Source organism: Humulus lupulus, chromosome 8 (genome assembly GCF_963169125.1).
Source record: "Humulus lupulus chromosome 8, drHumLupu1.1, whole genome shotgun sequence".
In the NCBI taxonomy this organism is placed as follows: Eukaryota; Viridiplantae; Streptophyta; class Magnoliopsida; order Rosales; family Cannabaceae; genus Humulus; species Humulus lupulus.
Genome location: NC_084800.1, coordinates 52,519,552 through 52,535,357, shown reverse-complemented (window position 1 = coordinate 52,535,357; position 15,806 = coordinate 52,519,552). Strand labels below are relative to the sequence as shown.

General features: G+C 35.2%; 1 protein-coding gene across 6 annotated transcripts; it reads left to right on the top strand.

Annotated features, from left to right (window-relative positions):
- Positions 1–10,242: 10,242 nt before the first annotated feature.
- LOC133797228 (DNA repair protein recA homolog 3, mitochondrial) lies at positions 10,243–15,352 on the top strand. Of its 6 annotated transcripts, XM_062235064.1 has the most exons (9): positions 10,243–10,509; positions 10,768–10,825; positions 11,447–11,664; positions 12,081–12,168; positions 12,725–12,906; positions 13,179–13,325; positions 14,049–14,183; positions 14,601–15,007; positions 15,090–15,352. In XM_062235064.1, exons 1-8 carry the CDS (start codon positions 10,450–10,452, stop codon positions 14,985–14,987), a joined length of 1,275 nt encoding a protein of 424 aa, XP_062091048.1. In that variant the 5' UTR covers positions 10,243–10,449; the 3' UTR covers positions 14,988–15,007; positions 15,090–15,352. The 6 variants fall into 6 exon arrangements, with proteins under 6 accessions (XP_062091048.1, XP_062091047.1, XP_062091049.1 ...); XM_062235063.1 differs by having other exon boundaries at positions 10,244–10,509; positions 14,601–15,352; XM_062235065.1 differs by having other exon boundaries at positions 10,249–10,509; positions 12,725–12,897; positions 14,601–15,352.
- The last annotated feature ends 454 nt before the right edge of the window (positions 15,353–15,806 follow it).

The following is a 15,806-nucleotide window of genomic DNA, read 5'->3' as shown; positions in this document are numbered from 1 at the left end:
CTCTTCTGTTGCACGGGTGGAAAACTCTTGTCTATGTTCAGGACATGGCTGATAACTGCAGGATCTATCCCAGCCATGTCTTTGTGCGACCAGGCAAAGACTTCCTGGTTTTTCCACAAAAACTCCACCAGTGCATGCTTCGTGGTTGGTTCTAAATTTTTCCTGACCTTCACGACTTTGGTCGGGTCTTTCTCGTCAAGTTGGACCTCTTCTAGGTCCTCGACGGGTCCAACATTTTCTTCAAAATCCCCAAAGCGAGGATCTAAATCTCTATCCTCACTTTGGGCAACACCCTATTTGGTGACTTCATCACCGGATTGGGCTTGTGTATCAATTTCCATCTGCAACCTATCTGGGGGATTGTTCTTTGACGTTCCCTTCTTCGCCTTCATGACTGAGGCATTGTAGCACTCCCTGGCCTCCCTCTGGTTTCCCAACACGCGTCCTACCCCTACGTCTGTCGGGAATTTCATGGCTAGGTGCCATATAGAGGTGACGACTCGTAGATCAACCAGTATAGGCCTCCCAATGACGGCATTGTACGCCGCAGGACAATCGACTGCTATGAAAGTAGAGAGTAATGTCCTAGTAGCAGGCGTTGTACCTGCTGTCACTGGTAATCTGATTGACCCTGCTGGGGCGAGTCCCTCACCAGAGAAGCCGTATATTGCTTGGTTACAGGGCTCTAGGTCCTTGACGGACAACTTCATGCGTTCCAGCAAAGACTTATACAGAATGTTCACCGAACTTCCTATATCAACTAGCACTCTCTTCACCATCATATTGGCCATTTGGATATCCACGAACAGCGGATCGGAATGTGGGAACCGGACATGTTGGGCGTCGCTATCAGAGAAGGTTATTTCGCCCTCTGCTGACTGAGCCTTTTTTGGCGCGCGGTCATCCACAGTCATCATCTCGATGTCCTGGTCGTGGCGCAGAGTCCGAGCATATCGTTCCCTGGCCTTTCCGCTGTTTCCTACGAGGTGCGGGCCTCCGCAGATGGTTAACAATGTGCCAGTCACGGGATCAAGCTGCAAAGGTGGCGAGTGTTGCCGTGTGGGCGCTTGCTCGTTGCCACCTGGAGCTTCTCGTTGGGAATTTTCCGAGGCCCGTATATATCTTCTCAAGTGTCCTTGTCTAATAAGGAACTCGATCTCATCCTTCAGCTGGTTGCATTCATTGGTATCATGTCCGTAGTCGTTGTGATAACGACAGAACTTGGTAGTGTCTCTTCTCCAAAATATCCTTTCGAATGGGAGCAGGTTTCTTATAAGGCACACTGGAACTCGTGGCCTGATAAACCTCCCCCCGAGACTTAATAAGGGCAGTATAGTTAGTGAACTGAGGTTCATAACGATTACCCTTGGATCGTTTATTGTCAGAGGTGGAAGGCTCATTGTGTGGCCATTTCCCCCCATTCTTGCCATTGCTGTTGCCGTTCTCGTTGCCTTTGCCGTTCTCGTTGCCTTTGCCGTTGTCGTTGGGCTTGGACCCATTGGCGGCTTTAGCGGGCTCGGCAGTCCCCTTATCCTTGTCTGGGGGCTTCCCTTCATTGGCAATGGCATCTTCGAGCTTGATGTACCGATCAGCTCGATCCAAGAATTCCTGGGTAGTTCTGACCCCATGTTTTCTGAGGCTGTCTTAGAGAGGTGTGCGGCGCTTAACCCCCGCAGTTATGGCCATCATTTTACCTTCGTCTCCCACTGTTTTCGCCCCATCCGCTGCTCGCATAAAGCGCTGGGCGTAGTCTTTCAGTGGCTCTCCGTCTTGCTGGCGTATTTCAACCAGCTGGTTTGCCTCAGTTGGGTGCACACGACCCGCGTAGAACTGTCCGTAAAACTCCTTTGCGAACATTTCCCAGGAAACTATACTTGCAGGAGGGAATTTGAAAAACCACTCCTGTGCGGCATCAAAAAGTGTTGCAGGGAAGATCCTGCACCTAGCGTCTTCAGACTCTTTCTGAATGTCCATTTGTATCTCAAACTTGTTGACGTGAGATACCGGGTCACCATACCCATCAAAGTTCGGAAGCGTAGGCATCTTAAACTTGCTAGGAGTTTCTGCCATAGCTATCCTCTCGACGAAAGGAGTGCCTTTTCTCCTATCGTGGTCGATATAAGATGTTCTTCCCCCGACTAGCTGCTGCATTGCCTGGTTGAGGGCATCTATCTGGGCCTGCACGGCGCCAGGAATCGCTGTGGCCTCTGGTGCTGGGGGGACGTACTCGTTGTGCCGCCCGCGGGGATCGTTGAGTACATCTCTCAAATCCTCGTCTCTCCTCCGTTGCTCTCTAGCGCCGGTTGAAGACGTTATTTTGCCTGGGCTGCCCCCCAGCGTCCTGTCTATCGGGTTGGTCATCCCTAGGTGGCTGGCTTCGGCCTCCACCTCTCTCCTCATTCCTCCGACCGACGATTCCTCTGCCTGAGTCGACCTCGTTATAACCATGGCCATCTCTGAATCTTGATTGGCTATGGTGGGATCGACTGTTCCCTCGGTTGCCTTCCCAGGCTGGAACCTCTTGAGCGTTAGAGGGTGGCCTGCATTGGTCGGTAGGTCCCCGTGCATTATCATGTCGTGGGGGGCCTCAAACCGCAGAGCCTAACTCTGAGCTCCTCCTGTTACCAAGTGGACGCTGTCCTCTGCTCGGAGGGTTTGGCTCGTCGCCCCTGTGGCGTCTAGGACTGCGAGGCGGTTGCCCGGCCCTATTCTGCCTCTGCTGCAGGGGATTTCCGCGACCAACTTGGGATAGAGGCTGTGCCTCAGGGTCCATCAGCAGGACATCGTCCTGAGGTGCCGGTGGATGCTCGGGCCTTTGTGGGCTCGAGGGTTGGATAGGTGGGCTAGGATTGGGACCCCTGTGGGGTGGCCCATTCGCAGGTTGATCAGGCTGTGAGGCAGGTGCAGCTTGATTCCTAGCCAGTTGTAGGGCTACCTCGAGGGCTGCCATGGCCTCCCTCTGGCGATGGTCCATCTCCGCCTGTCTTTCACTCAGCTCCAGGCGCTGCCGTTCAATTTCTTGTTGCTGCCGTGCCATGATTTCGGCAGCACTTTCCTGGTTGGCCCTCAGATTGGCCAGTTCATCCTGCAATACCCCTAGGGTACTCTTCAGCGTCTCGGAGTCCATTTCTTCCTCATCAAATTCCAAATGTGGCTCATCCTCAGCCACATTTAGAGGAGGAGGAGGCGGGTGAGATGGTGCAGTGTCGGCCGCCTGTCCAGTTTTCTTGGTAGTTTTCGCCATTGATCTTTCAACGATAATGTATCAAGCTCTCAATGAAAGCACCAGAATGTTGACCGAGAATTTGGCCAACTGGCACGGAGTCAAATTTGCTTGATGTGGACAAACACGTTGGAAAGAATGTGATGACGAATAATAAAGAACACAAGAGTTTATAGTGGTTCAGCCCCAGAATCTGGTAATAACCTACGTCCACTTGAATTGTTATTGATATAGGATTCAAAGGAGTGATCAAAGAACTAGGGTTCAATGAGTTTCACTAACCTTTGAAGAACAAGACAATATATCAAATAGGATAACCCTAATCTCTAGTGATCAGAAAGCAAAAAAGAAGAAGAAGATCCCTTTCCCTTGAGCTATCTTTCTCTATTTATAGGCTCAAGGAGGATTTACATTAATTTGTTACAGATATTATTTCCTAAATAATCGGATATTCAGGAAATCATGGGAGATAATTTCAGATACTATTATAACTGCATAAGATCTACTCCGCGTATAGCATGTGTACGACCAGGCTGGTTGTATGAAGAGATCGAACGTTGCGACAATAGATGTCTTCCTGGTCGATAGTTGAGCACAAATTCTGCCAGATGTCAGCCACGTGCATTAAATGTTTGCCATGTCATTCATACCTGTTTTTTGGATAACACTTCCATACACATTATGGGAGTTAAAATCACATCTCTAACAACCATATCTCTTATGACTTTTGAGAAATTCAAATCAAAATGTGTAATATCAAATCTACACATTATTGGGTAATATTTGAGAGTTACAAATTTGTAACTGTTTTTGTAACTCCAAAATATGTCACATTTGGGCACATAAATGTGTTCAATTTTGTGACTCTCAATAATATGTTACAAGGTGTGACAAATCACATTTGTGTGACAAATCACATTATGTCACATTATTTAATCTAACATTATATTATTTAAAATAATATAACACTTCTAACATCAACAAATCCCACCTTCTCTCAAGAAATTCTACTAACTTCAAAAGACCTTCAAGAATTTCTTTAAGTGTGTTCTTTAGAGTGACCAAAAGTGAGAGTGAGAGGGGATGAACGTGAATCTTCTAGAGTGTTTAGCCCAAAGCCCCATCTTGACTTAGTCTCAAATCCAAAAAGACCTTTTTGCTCCTAAGCAAACTCAATCCCAAAACCAAGCTCGTCTGAAATATCGATAGCTAGTCTCAAATATCGACAGCCTATCTAAAAATTTCGACACATCGTCTGAAATTTCGACAGCCCGTCTAATACTTTCGACACCTCGTCTGAAATTTCGACAAGCTGTCTAAAACTTTCGACAAACTGTCTGAAATTTTGACAAGTTGTCTGAAATATTTGAAATGTCCAAAAATGCTCCAATAACACAATAAAACAACATATATCTTAATTAACATTTTATAAACTTAAACAAAACTTAATCTTAATGAGTGGTAAATGTTTCATTCAAACTACTATGATGATCAACTATTATGATCAATGGATCTAATGGATTCTAATATTTATCAAACTACTATGATGATCAAGGATTTGGTGGTAGATATTCTATTGAGGTACTGCTATGATGATTATCTTTATAGTATTAGAACAACACTTTATCATGTAGAATTGAATCTTAATTATACCTTTTCGACAATTAGTCGTGAGTTTCGACAACTTGTCTAAACATTTCGACAGTTTGTCTCAAATTTCGATAGCATGTCTAAACATTTTCACAGATTGTCCAAAAAGTTTGAAATGTACAAAAAGGCTCCAATAACTATATAACGATATATATATATTAATTATAATATCCTAATTAACATTTTATAAATTTAAACAAAACTTAATCTTTATGAGATTATGATGATTACAGATTGAGTGGTACATATTTCAATCAAACTACTATGATGATCAATGATTGGGTGGTAGATATCCTATTGAGGTACTATTATGATGAATATCTTCATATTATTATAACAAAACTTTATCATGTAGAATTAGATCTTAATTATACCTTTTTGACAATTAGTCGTGAGTTTTGACAACTTGTCTCAATTTTTGACAACATGTCTAAATATTTTCACAGGTTATCTAAAAAGGCTCCAATAACTATATAACGATATATATTAATTATAATATCCCAATTAACATTTTATAAAGTTAAACAAAACATAATCTTTATGAGATTATGATGATTACATATTGAGTGGTACATATTTCAATCAAACTACTATGATGATCAATGATTGGGTGGTAGATATGCTATTGAGGTACTGATATGATGATTATCTTCATAGTATTAGAACAACACATTATCATGTAGAATTGGATCTTAATTATACCTTTTTGACAATTAGTCGTGAGTTTTGACAACTTGTCTAAATATTTTTGACCATCTATCTATATATATCAACATGTTGTCTTATAATTCAACAACCTATCTAAAATTTTTGACCACCTGTTTGTATATTTCGACAGGTTGTGTTATGTTTCGAAAATCTGTCTAAAATTTTCGACCACCAGTTAAAAATTTTGATATGCAGTCTAAAACTATCAACAACCAGTTTCAATATTCAGACAACCTAGTTAAAACATTACATATCAAACCAAGTCCAAAATATGAAATCACACAATATTATCAAAACATTACATATCAAACCAAGTCCAAAATAAATCCAAAAATAATCATTTCTTGCATGTGGTTTTGTTGTGTCCATAACATCCACAATTGGAACACTTCCGTTGCTTTTTTTCCCCATCAACATCAGAAACTTTACCCTTTACTTTCTTTGATGACGATTTAGGTGCAGAATTAGTCTTCTCCTTTGGAAACTCTCATCTCGAAGGAATTCGTTTATTCTTTGGTCTCCCTGGGGGAATTAACTTCACTGGTTTGATAACAACTTGAGACTTAACCTCTTTTGGAAGATGCCGTTCTATTTCAGGTGGTAAAGGGTAAATAGATTCTGCATAAGCCATCCTCCAAAATTCACTCGTGTACTTTGAGCATAGACTATATACATCTACTCCACGATACATTGCCACAGCGACGCCGTGAGCACATGAAATCTTATCAATGGCAAACTCTCGACATGTACAAGAATGTTGCGATCATTGCTGTTATCTTACAATTGCCATGTAAATAAACTAACAATGTCACTATTTTTTATTGTGATTGGTTCAATCTCCACCATTGTCGTTATCTTGTAAGTTAATTTTATATCGAAGTGGTTGCGATCGATTTCTGTAACTTCATAAATGTGTTCAACTAACTCCTCATAAGTTAGGTTAGTTTGTACCAAACTTGATCTTGATCGTGAGCCATTTGAAATTCATTTCCATGAGTATTCTTTATTTTTCCACAATCCGTCACATAATATTACAATATTTTTGAATGATATCTGAAAAAATAATAATACAATAAACAAATATAAATTATTGGTATTACTTTGATTGAAAAATTATATAAAAAAATGAAAATCAAGTTGAAAATCTAGAAATTCGAAAACCTGTCTAAAAATTAGACAACTTGTCTAATAATTAAAAATTCGACAAGTGGTTGAAAATATACGACGATCTGTCTAAAATTTAGACAAGTGGTCGAAAAAATACAACTACTGGTTTGAAATTTAGAAAGCTGATCTACAATATCAGACTCATTGTCGAAAAATTAGACAAGCTGTCAAAAAATTATGGGTTTCTCTTTCTCAAAAATGGCCAAAACCACTATTAAATTTTTCAGATTTTCAAGCTTTAACCTCCATAAATAAACCTAAATATTTACTTATACTTTCAATATACTAAAACAATCATTTTGCATTTTAAATATACAAAAACAATATAAAAAATCTCATTTTTCATAAAAATATAAACCAACCTTTTGAATGGGTGGTGGCCGGATTTGTGGAGAAACGGTGGCAGCCGATGATGAGCAGTGTTCGCCGGCAGTGGCGGCGGCAAGGGGTAGTGGTCACCGGTGGTGGTGGCGGCGGGATGAAAGTGGGTGGTTGTGGATGGGTGTGGGTGGATGGGTGAGAGGAAGATGATGATAATTTTTAGGGGATGTTTGGTATGAGGTAAAGTGAAGGTGGGAATGAGAATCTAAAACACTTTCCAGGTTTTGTTCAATTTTTTAGGAGGTAAAATTAATAATTTTTGTGGGCCCTACATATATTTTAAGGGTAAAGTGAACCACTTTGTACGTTTGAGTTTAATATCACATCCATCCTAGGCCCCTCTATACTTTCCAAAGTCACTCAACTACTCAAAACAAACACTCCCTTAGTATTTTTATTTTAATTTATTATTATTTTGTTTTAAACAAATTGCACCATGAAAAGATGCTAGTTTACCAAGGAGCCCATCAAATAATCACTTATCTACAATTTTTAAAAGAGATAATTACATCTCCCACTAAAATATAAAAAAAAATTCGTTTTATACAGGATCTTTAATAAATTACAAAAATACGGCTTTCCCATCCGTGTATATATATAGATTAGCCTTTTGTTTAATTTTTTTGTCTTAATTTTTAATAAGAATTTAGGCATATCAAATAATATAATAATAAAAGTAATAATAATTATAGTTACTACCTTCAATAAAATAAATAAAATAAAGTAGATTAATTTATTTTTATTTAAAATAAATATATTTATTAATATTAAAATTAATATTTATACAATTACTCAAAAAATAAATAAATATTTATACAAATTACAATATGCTGTTAATTAAAATTAATATTAATAACTATATGTTACAATATATAGTTAAAGATAATCACAATATTATTATTCTTTATAAAAATATTATATATATTTTTTAAATCATAACTAGTCAAGTCTCAACACTCAATGTTAAACCAAAATCATAATCTAATCCAAGTTTCAAGTTTTGTTACAAAAATATATTTAAAGTTAAAAAATTAGTTTTGTAAATCTTTGTAATAATCATGTTAAATAAATTTATAAATATTTATGTAAATGTGAGTTACAAAAATAAACTTTTTAGTTGTGAAATTTGTTTTGTAAATTGTTGTTACAAAAATGTAAAACTTGTTTTAAAAAAATATTGTATTTCACCACTATATTCAATAAAATGTTTTATAAATAATGAATATCTTAAATTTATATTTTTAAGTTGTATAGCATAAATATGATGATTCATGTAATTTTTTGGTACAATATTGTAACAATATGGAAAAGTATAATATTTTTATGTATATTTTGTTTATGATTTCTTAACTATAAAATATTTTTGTAAATATTAGTTACAAAAATATATTTCTTAGTTGTAAAACTAGATTTGTAAACTATTGTTACAAAAATAAAAAATTTAGTTACGAATTTGTTTGTAAGTTTTATCTACAAAAAAACAAAAAAAAATTTATAATTCTATAACTGATTTTTGTAAATATTATTTACAAACACGTAACAGATATTTACAAGTTCGTAACATATATTTATTAGTTTGTAAACGTTGATCACAAAAAATTATATTTTATAGCTTTTATTTATGATTTTGCCACTCCGTATTTACAATTTTGTCATTCCGTATTTTTATCCAAAAATTTCGTATTTTTGTAATACACCATATTTTTCAGATTTTTTTTAACTTTTAGTGCATTTTTTTTGTAGATTTCCCAATTTAAAATAATAACATTAGCTTACATTATTTTGATGTACTATAATTTATGTAGGGAAATCTACAAAAATGCCCTAAAAGTTAAAAAAAATTTGAAAAATACGGTACATTACAAAAATACGGAATGGCAAAATTGTAAATACGGAGTGGCAAAATCATAAATAAAAGCTGTAAAATATAATTTTTTGTAATCAACGTTTACAAACTAGTAAATATCTGTTACAAACTTGTAAATATCTGTTACATGTTTGTAAATAATATTTACAAAATCAGTTATAGAATTGTAGATTTTTTTTTAGATAAAACTTTCAAACAAATTCGTAACTAAATTTTTTATTTTTGTAACAATAGTTTACAAATATAGTTTTACAACTAAGAAAGATATTTTTGTAGCTAACATTTACGAAAATATTTTATAGTTAAGAAATCATAAACAAAATATACATAAAAATATTATAATTTTCCATATTCTTACAATATTGTACCAACAAATTGCAGGAACATTTATATTTATGCTATACAACTTAAAAATATAAATTTAAAATATTCGTTATCTATAAAACACTTTATTGAATATATATAGTGGTGAAATACAATATTTTTTAAAACAAATTTTACAATTTTGTAGCAACAATTTACAAAACTAATTTCACAACCAAAAAAGTTTATTTTTGTAACTAACATTTACATATATATTTATAAATTTATTTAACATGATTGTTACAGAAATTTATAAAATTAAGTTGTGAATTTAGTACATGTTTGTAACAAAAATTTATAAAACTAAGTTTGTTACTAAAATATACTATTTTATTTTGTAACTAATATATACAAAAATGTTAGATGACATAAAACAAGTAACAAATATTAGAAAAAAATATATAACTACTAATATAGAAATAGATTATATTTATTAAATATGATAATTTATGCAAGCATAAATATTTGTTTAATATTAATAGTATATTCATTTTAAATATATAAAAATTAAAAAAAAATTTGAAGAGAAAATGATTGAATATTATTATATCACATCAATATAATTAAATTACATCAATTAATGATGTTTCTTTTTATGAATAAAAGCTCATCAATTAATGAACTGTACTCTTGTTTTTTCTTTTTACTAATCTCTGAGTATTATTTGAAGGCACCGTATAATTGTAATTATTTATATTCACCGTATATTTCAAATTTTTTATAAATATGCAGTGTTTTATGTAATTAATCCATTTATGTAATACGGAGTCATACAAATTTGATTTGAATGACACGTTGGGCCAGAGACAAAGGAAGGTCCACTCTCCGACACAGCCCAAGTAGGCCAGACTCTTCGCCCAGGTGGAGAGAGAAAGACGTGAGTTGATTATAATTTAGAAAGGAGGGAAAAACCCAAAACCCTAATTAAACCCAGAACACTCACTCTTCGCCATTCATGTTGTCCTGACCTTTGATGCTTTAATTTAAATGTAATAAAATTCTCTGCTTTTGTTTATACTTTATACCTCTTCAATAATAATAAATTATTATTAATAAAAAGTTCAGAGAGGCCGAGAGGACGAGCCTGTCCATGGCGAAGATTCTTCGTGACGTTAATTTTCACAAACGCGCTTCTTTATTCGCCACTGAGGTAATAATTTCATTTTATGCTTTTATTTCGTGGCTGTTCTTTTTGATGATGTATTCATGAGAAAAAGAAAAACAAAAAAGCTTCATTTTTGTGTTTTAGAAGCTTTTTCTAATTTCTGGGGCGCTCTGTTTGGTTGGTTATTGAGAAAGTTTGTATATAGCATCAAATCACAAATACTTGAATTGGGTGGTTTATATATATATATATTATGTACATATATATATTTTCCCGCTCAGATGTTATTTGTTTGCTTTGCAGGTATTAAAAAGAGGGATACTGGGGACTTCATCTCAGCTTTGTTATTTTTCTTCCAAAGGTACTTGAAGTTTCTTCATATGCATTTTATTATAAATGTTACTACTTTATTTGGGAGGCTTTTTGAATTTGTTAATTTTGAGAAGATGCAGCGTGCGCCATAATTAAAGTGTCTCTTTCAACTGAATTAACATACAACTGCAGATACAATATAACAAGGAACTGACTTTATACTTTTGATTGAAGATTAAATCTGAGAAAAAATGTATTTTTGATTGACAAAAATGAAAATGGCTGGCATATTATTATTGTTAGTACGCAGCGCCCTTCTATGAACTCTATTTGTATCGAACAAACTGCATGGAATTCTGACTGTTTGTGTGATGGTGACAGGGAATATTTAAATCATTGATAATTTTGTCATTGAATATGACAGGAAATTGTAATTGCCCTATATGTATGTCATATTTTGTATTGGTATGAATATGATGACAAGCAATGATATTACAAACATGCTGTCTTTTTTTTCCTTCAGTTACAGTAGTAGATAAATTTCTCTAGATTGTGTTGGACTTGCTGTTGCAGAAAATAGGTTAAGATATTAAAAGATTACTGTTTTGATCTGTTTCAGAGCTTAAGCTTACTTGGATATTATGAAATTGAAAATTTTATCTGTCTTAAGGAAGAAGGAAATCCAGGTCGGATGGAAGTGACTCCGGTGAAGAAAATATGTCGAAGAGAGACATAGCCCTCAAACAAGCTTTGGATCAGATTACTTCCTCATTTGGAAAGGGATCTATAATGTGGCTAGGACGGTCTGCATCTCCTAAAGATGTTCCAGTTGTGTCCACAGGTTCTTTTTCTCTGGATCTGGCACTGGGAGTTGGCGGACTTCCAAAGGTATCCTCCTATATACTAATCATCATATTTTGTTGCAAATGTTGGATTTCTTAAACTTTGAAAACTTATTTGAGATGTTTACAATTAAACATCGTTAGCAATAACTTTTAACTTTTAAGTATTTTAAGATTATTTTAGCTCACTAACCCTCTTCATTGTGGCATACATGCTGTAACTATGTATTTGATGATGGTTATGAAGCTACTGATTGTCTGGAAGTAGTATTCTAAAATTTGGATTAAAAGACTGGATTTTTGATGTTATGCAGTCAGCAGCCCTATGAACTCCTTATCAAGAATTGAAAATTTGTATGAAGTTTACATAGTACTGTGTGAACCTTGCTACATATGCTACCTCATAATAATTGATTATATGCTAAAGTGCTAATTTCTGATATGCTTTTTTTGGATTTGTAGGGACGTGTAGTGGAGATATATGGTCCGGAGGCTTCTGGAAAAACAACGCTTGCTCTACATGTGATCGCTGAGGCACAGAAACAAGGAGGTTGTAAAATTTATGTTTGAATGAGAATATTTCTTGCTGTATAAGTGATGATAAATTGATAATTTTCATGGGGTGGGTTTGTTTTGTGCATATTAATTTATATGATTAAACTTGGTCTAACTTATATGCTGATTAGTGGTTATCCTAGAGGGTTAGCTCAAACGGTAAAGCATGGTTTACTCCCACAAGGTCTGATGTTCGAGCTCCTCTTGGTACCTACAATGAGAGGCTTAGTTTAAAAGATATAATACTAATTGCCTGTCCAATACATTTTTTAATATGTATCTGGGCCACCTTAATTTTATAATTTGTTCATATCTGTACTATCTAATCTTATTCAGCATCTAGTTCCCCAATTTTTTTTACATCAATTCAGGTATATGTATGATATATTGTATTAATATGTCAAACATTCCTTATCAGTCAAATCTCTAAATATAATCTCTGGAGTATATCTTATGGTAACAACTAAACAAAGGAATCTTTCAAACAATACATATTTAGGGTTACCTATTACTTCGAATGCAGTTCTTATTCTGGATATTCTTTGATGCAGGTTACTGTGTTTTTGTTGATGCTGAGCATGCTCTTGATCCTTCCCTGGCACAGGCTATTGGTGTAAACACTGAGAATCTGCTTCTCTCACAACCTGATTGCGGTGAACAAGCACTCAGCCTTGTAGACACTCTTATCCGAAGTGGTTCAGTCGATGTTGTTGTTGTTGACAGTGTAAGTAAGGTGCTTTTCATTCCAATTTTTTCCTAGTAAAAATCCACCTTAAATTATTTGATGCTGGTGGTGGATGATTCAGATGTGTTATTCAACGCTCTTCTGGGTATTGATGATTACAGAAAGTTTCTTCAACAATGCCCTTATGCTTTTGAATTTTTTAAAATTTTCCTGACCAACATGTTGGAAGATTTCATCATTTGCTTTATTTTATTTTCTTCGATCTGTCATAAAATATGAATTTTGGATAATATGTGTCCTGGTAATCTGTTGGACTACAGGTAGCTGCACTAGTGCCTAAAGGTGAACTTGATGGTGAGATGGGTGATGCCCATGTAGCTATGCAGGCCAGATTGATGAGCCAAGCACTTCGCAAGTTGAGCCACTCTCTATCTCTATCACAGACATTATTGATCTTTATAAATCAGGTATTGGCATCTATTTTGATAATTGATTGGTTGAAGTTCAATCTATTTGTTTAAATATTGGCCTTATTCTGCTCCTGTAATTTAGTTCTCAACTGCTCACAGTTAATTTCTGAATTTTACTAGCTTTTATGGTGCAATCTGGTAGTTGTAAGGTTTTAAGCTACACCAAATATTAAGAGCTTTTGTTTTTTTGTCTGTCTAAAGTACCGGTTCAGTCGCTACTTTAATAATTAACCAAATTCAACCGGGTCATATGTGCCAGCTTAATGCGAACTGTGAAATATAATTGGGTTAGTTCTGATTTGGGATTTTTCTGAGCCAATTACTCATTGTTTAAGGACCGAACTTCAGATTTATGTTGATTTTGGGTTGGTCTAGCTTAGTTTGGAGCTGAGCAAGGTCCAAATTAATGTTGGGGGTATTTATAAGGTCTTAATAGAAACTTTTTGCTTTTTATTTCTTTTATGTAATTGACCTGCTGCATTTATCACCATTGCTGAATTCTGTTGGAATCAGGGAATCCCCACTTCCCATATTGGTTCTTGTTACAGCTGAGGCTAATTTTTGGACTTGCATCTGTTTCCTGCTATGTTTGTGAACCAAGTCTTGTACCCAAAAATTTGCTTTTACATAATGAGTTTTGCAGTTTCATTGAAAGTCGTGGGTAACATTTTTTTTGCCATAAATAATGTGGGTAACTATAAATTATACATTTTTCTACAGGTGAGGTCGAAAATTAGTACCTTTGGTGGATTTGGTGGGCCCACTGAAGTTACTTGTGGTGGCAATGCTTTGAAGTTCTATGCTTCAGTGCGATTAAATATAAGGCGAACAGGGTATGTCAAGAAGGGTGAAGAGGTAAAAACTCCCTTTGGAATATTTTATTATTTTTGTTTTCTTAATTTTTTTCCCTCTTGGGGGTGCAAAGGTTCTCTGAATTTCTAATGTACTAAAAAGGTGTCACTCAATAAACATTATTTTGTTCTATCCTGTGTAATTTTGCTTGGATTTAGTTGATGAATAATCACCTTTTTTTTTCCTTTTTCTCTTGACTATATGTAAAGAGAAGGATCTTTCATTCCCGAGACTATATCAGCAAAGAATTGCACATTGTTGCTCATGTTTATCTTGGTCCTTTTCTTAGCGGCTAACATGAATGGAGTATGGGGAGTTTGAAAAGCTTTGATAACATCTTATTTTTATTTTTTTGTAAAAATAGCTTTTCATTTTGTCGTCTTTTTTAATTAAATATTAGTTATTCATTATGTTTTGCAGACTGTAGGTAGTCAAGTTCTAGTGAAGATTGTAAAGAACAAACTTGCTCCTCCATTTAAAACTGCTCAATTTGAGCTGGAGTTTGGCAAGGGAATATGTCGAGCATCAGAACTCATCGAATTGGGGTTAAAATACAAATTCCTTTCAAAGGCTGGGTCACATTATAATTTAAATGGCAGGAATTTTCATGGTAAAGATGCTTTGAAAAGGTTTCTTTCATGTGATGAGATTGCTTCAGAAGAACTGACCATGAAGCTTAGGGAGAAGTTACTTAATGCTGAGACAGAAAAGGTAGCAGAAGCAGAATCTTCAGATCTAGGCCCTGTAGAGGAAATTGTTTCGGGTGATTCTACAGAGGAGGAAGGCATAACTGCAGTTGAAGCATAAGTTTGCTTACTATTCAAAATGTAAAATTCTCCTTTGTTTTACCAGTTGGGGCTTCTATGTAATATCTACTGTGGCCTTATATTGGGAAACTCACATATGCAGATGCAATGGAGTACAGAAGAGGTATTAGTCTGTGATTAAGGTTTCAAAGAGCCTTCTATATCATTGGGGTATGTATGGTAGTGAAGTTTTGGGGTTTCAAAACGAGCAGCTGAGAAGAATGTTGGTCATTGTCTATATTTTTTGAGGTCACCACAGGTGCTGTTTGGGCAATGTTCAGCCACACTTCTTTGTATGTTATTGAGATCATGTTATATATTGTACTGTTTCTTATCAATATAGTTATTATTTGAGTCTTGCTACCATTTTTGAAAGAGACCATGAACAGTAATGGCTTCCAATCAGAGTCAAATTTTCCATCGTTTGATTTTTGCTGCCTTGTTATTATGATAGGTTTGGCAAACCGGTTTTGGTGTTTAGCATGCCTCAAATGCTGATGTAGAAAGTGGTCGAGATTTTGTTCTTCTTCACTTCAGTACTGTGTATTGTAGTCTTCAAAAAAGTTGGGTGTCACTATTGTGTCGAAAAAAGTTGTGATTTATGATTGGTCAGTAGTCTGTGGACTAGAAAGTCTTGGTTTGATTCTAAGTTTTAAATCTTTTCATTTTGACTATCAAGTAAATCAAAAAGACTAAAACATTGTTTATTATTAAAATCATTAAATTTTTGAAGGTGAGGCCAAAATAAACTTTTGTTTCAATACTAGCCTTGGACATCAATAATAAGCCTACTAATCCACAAACTAATATAATAATGACA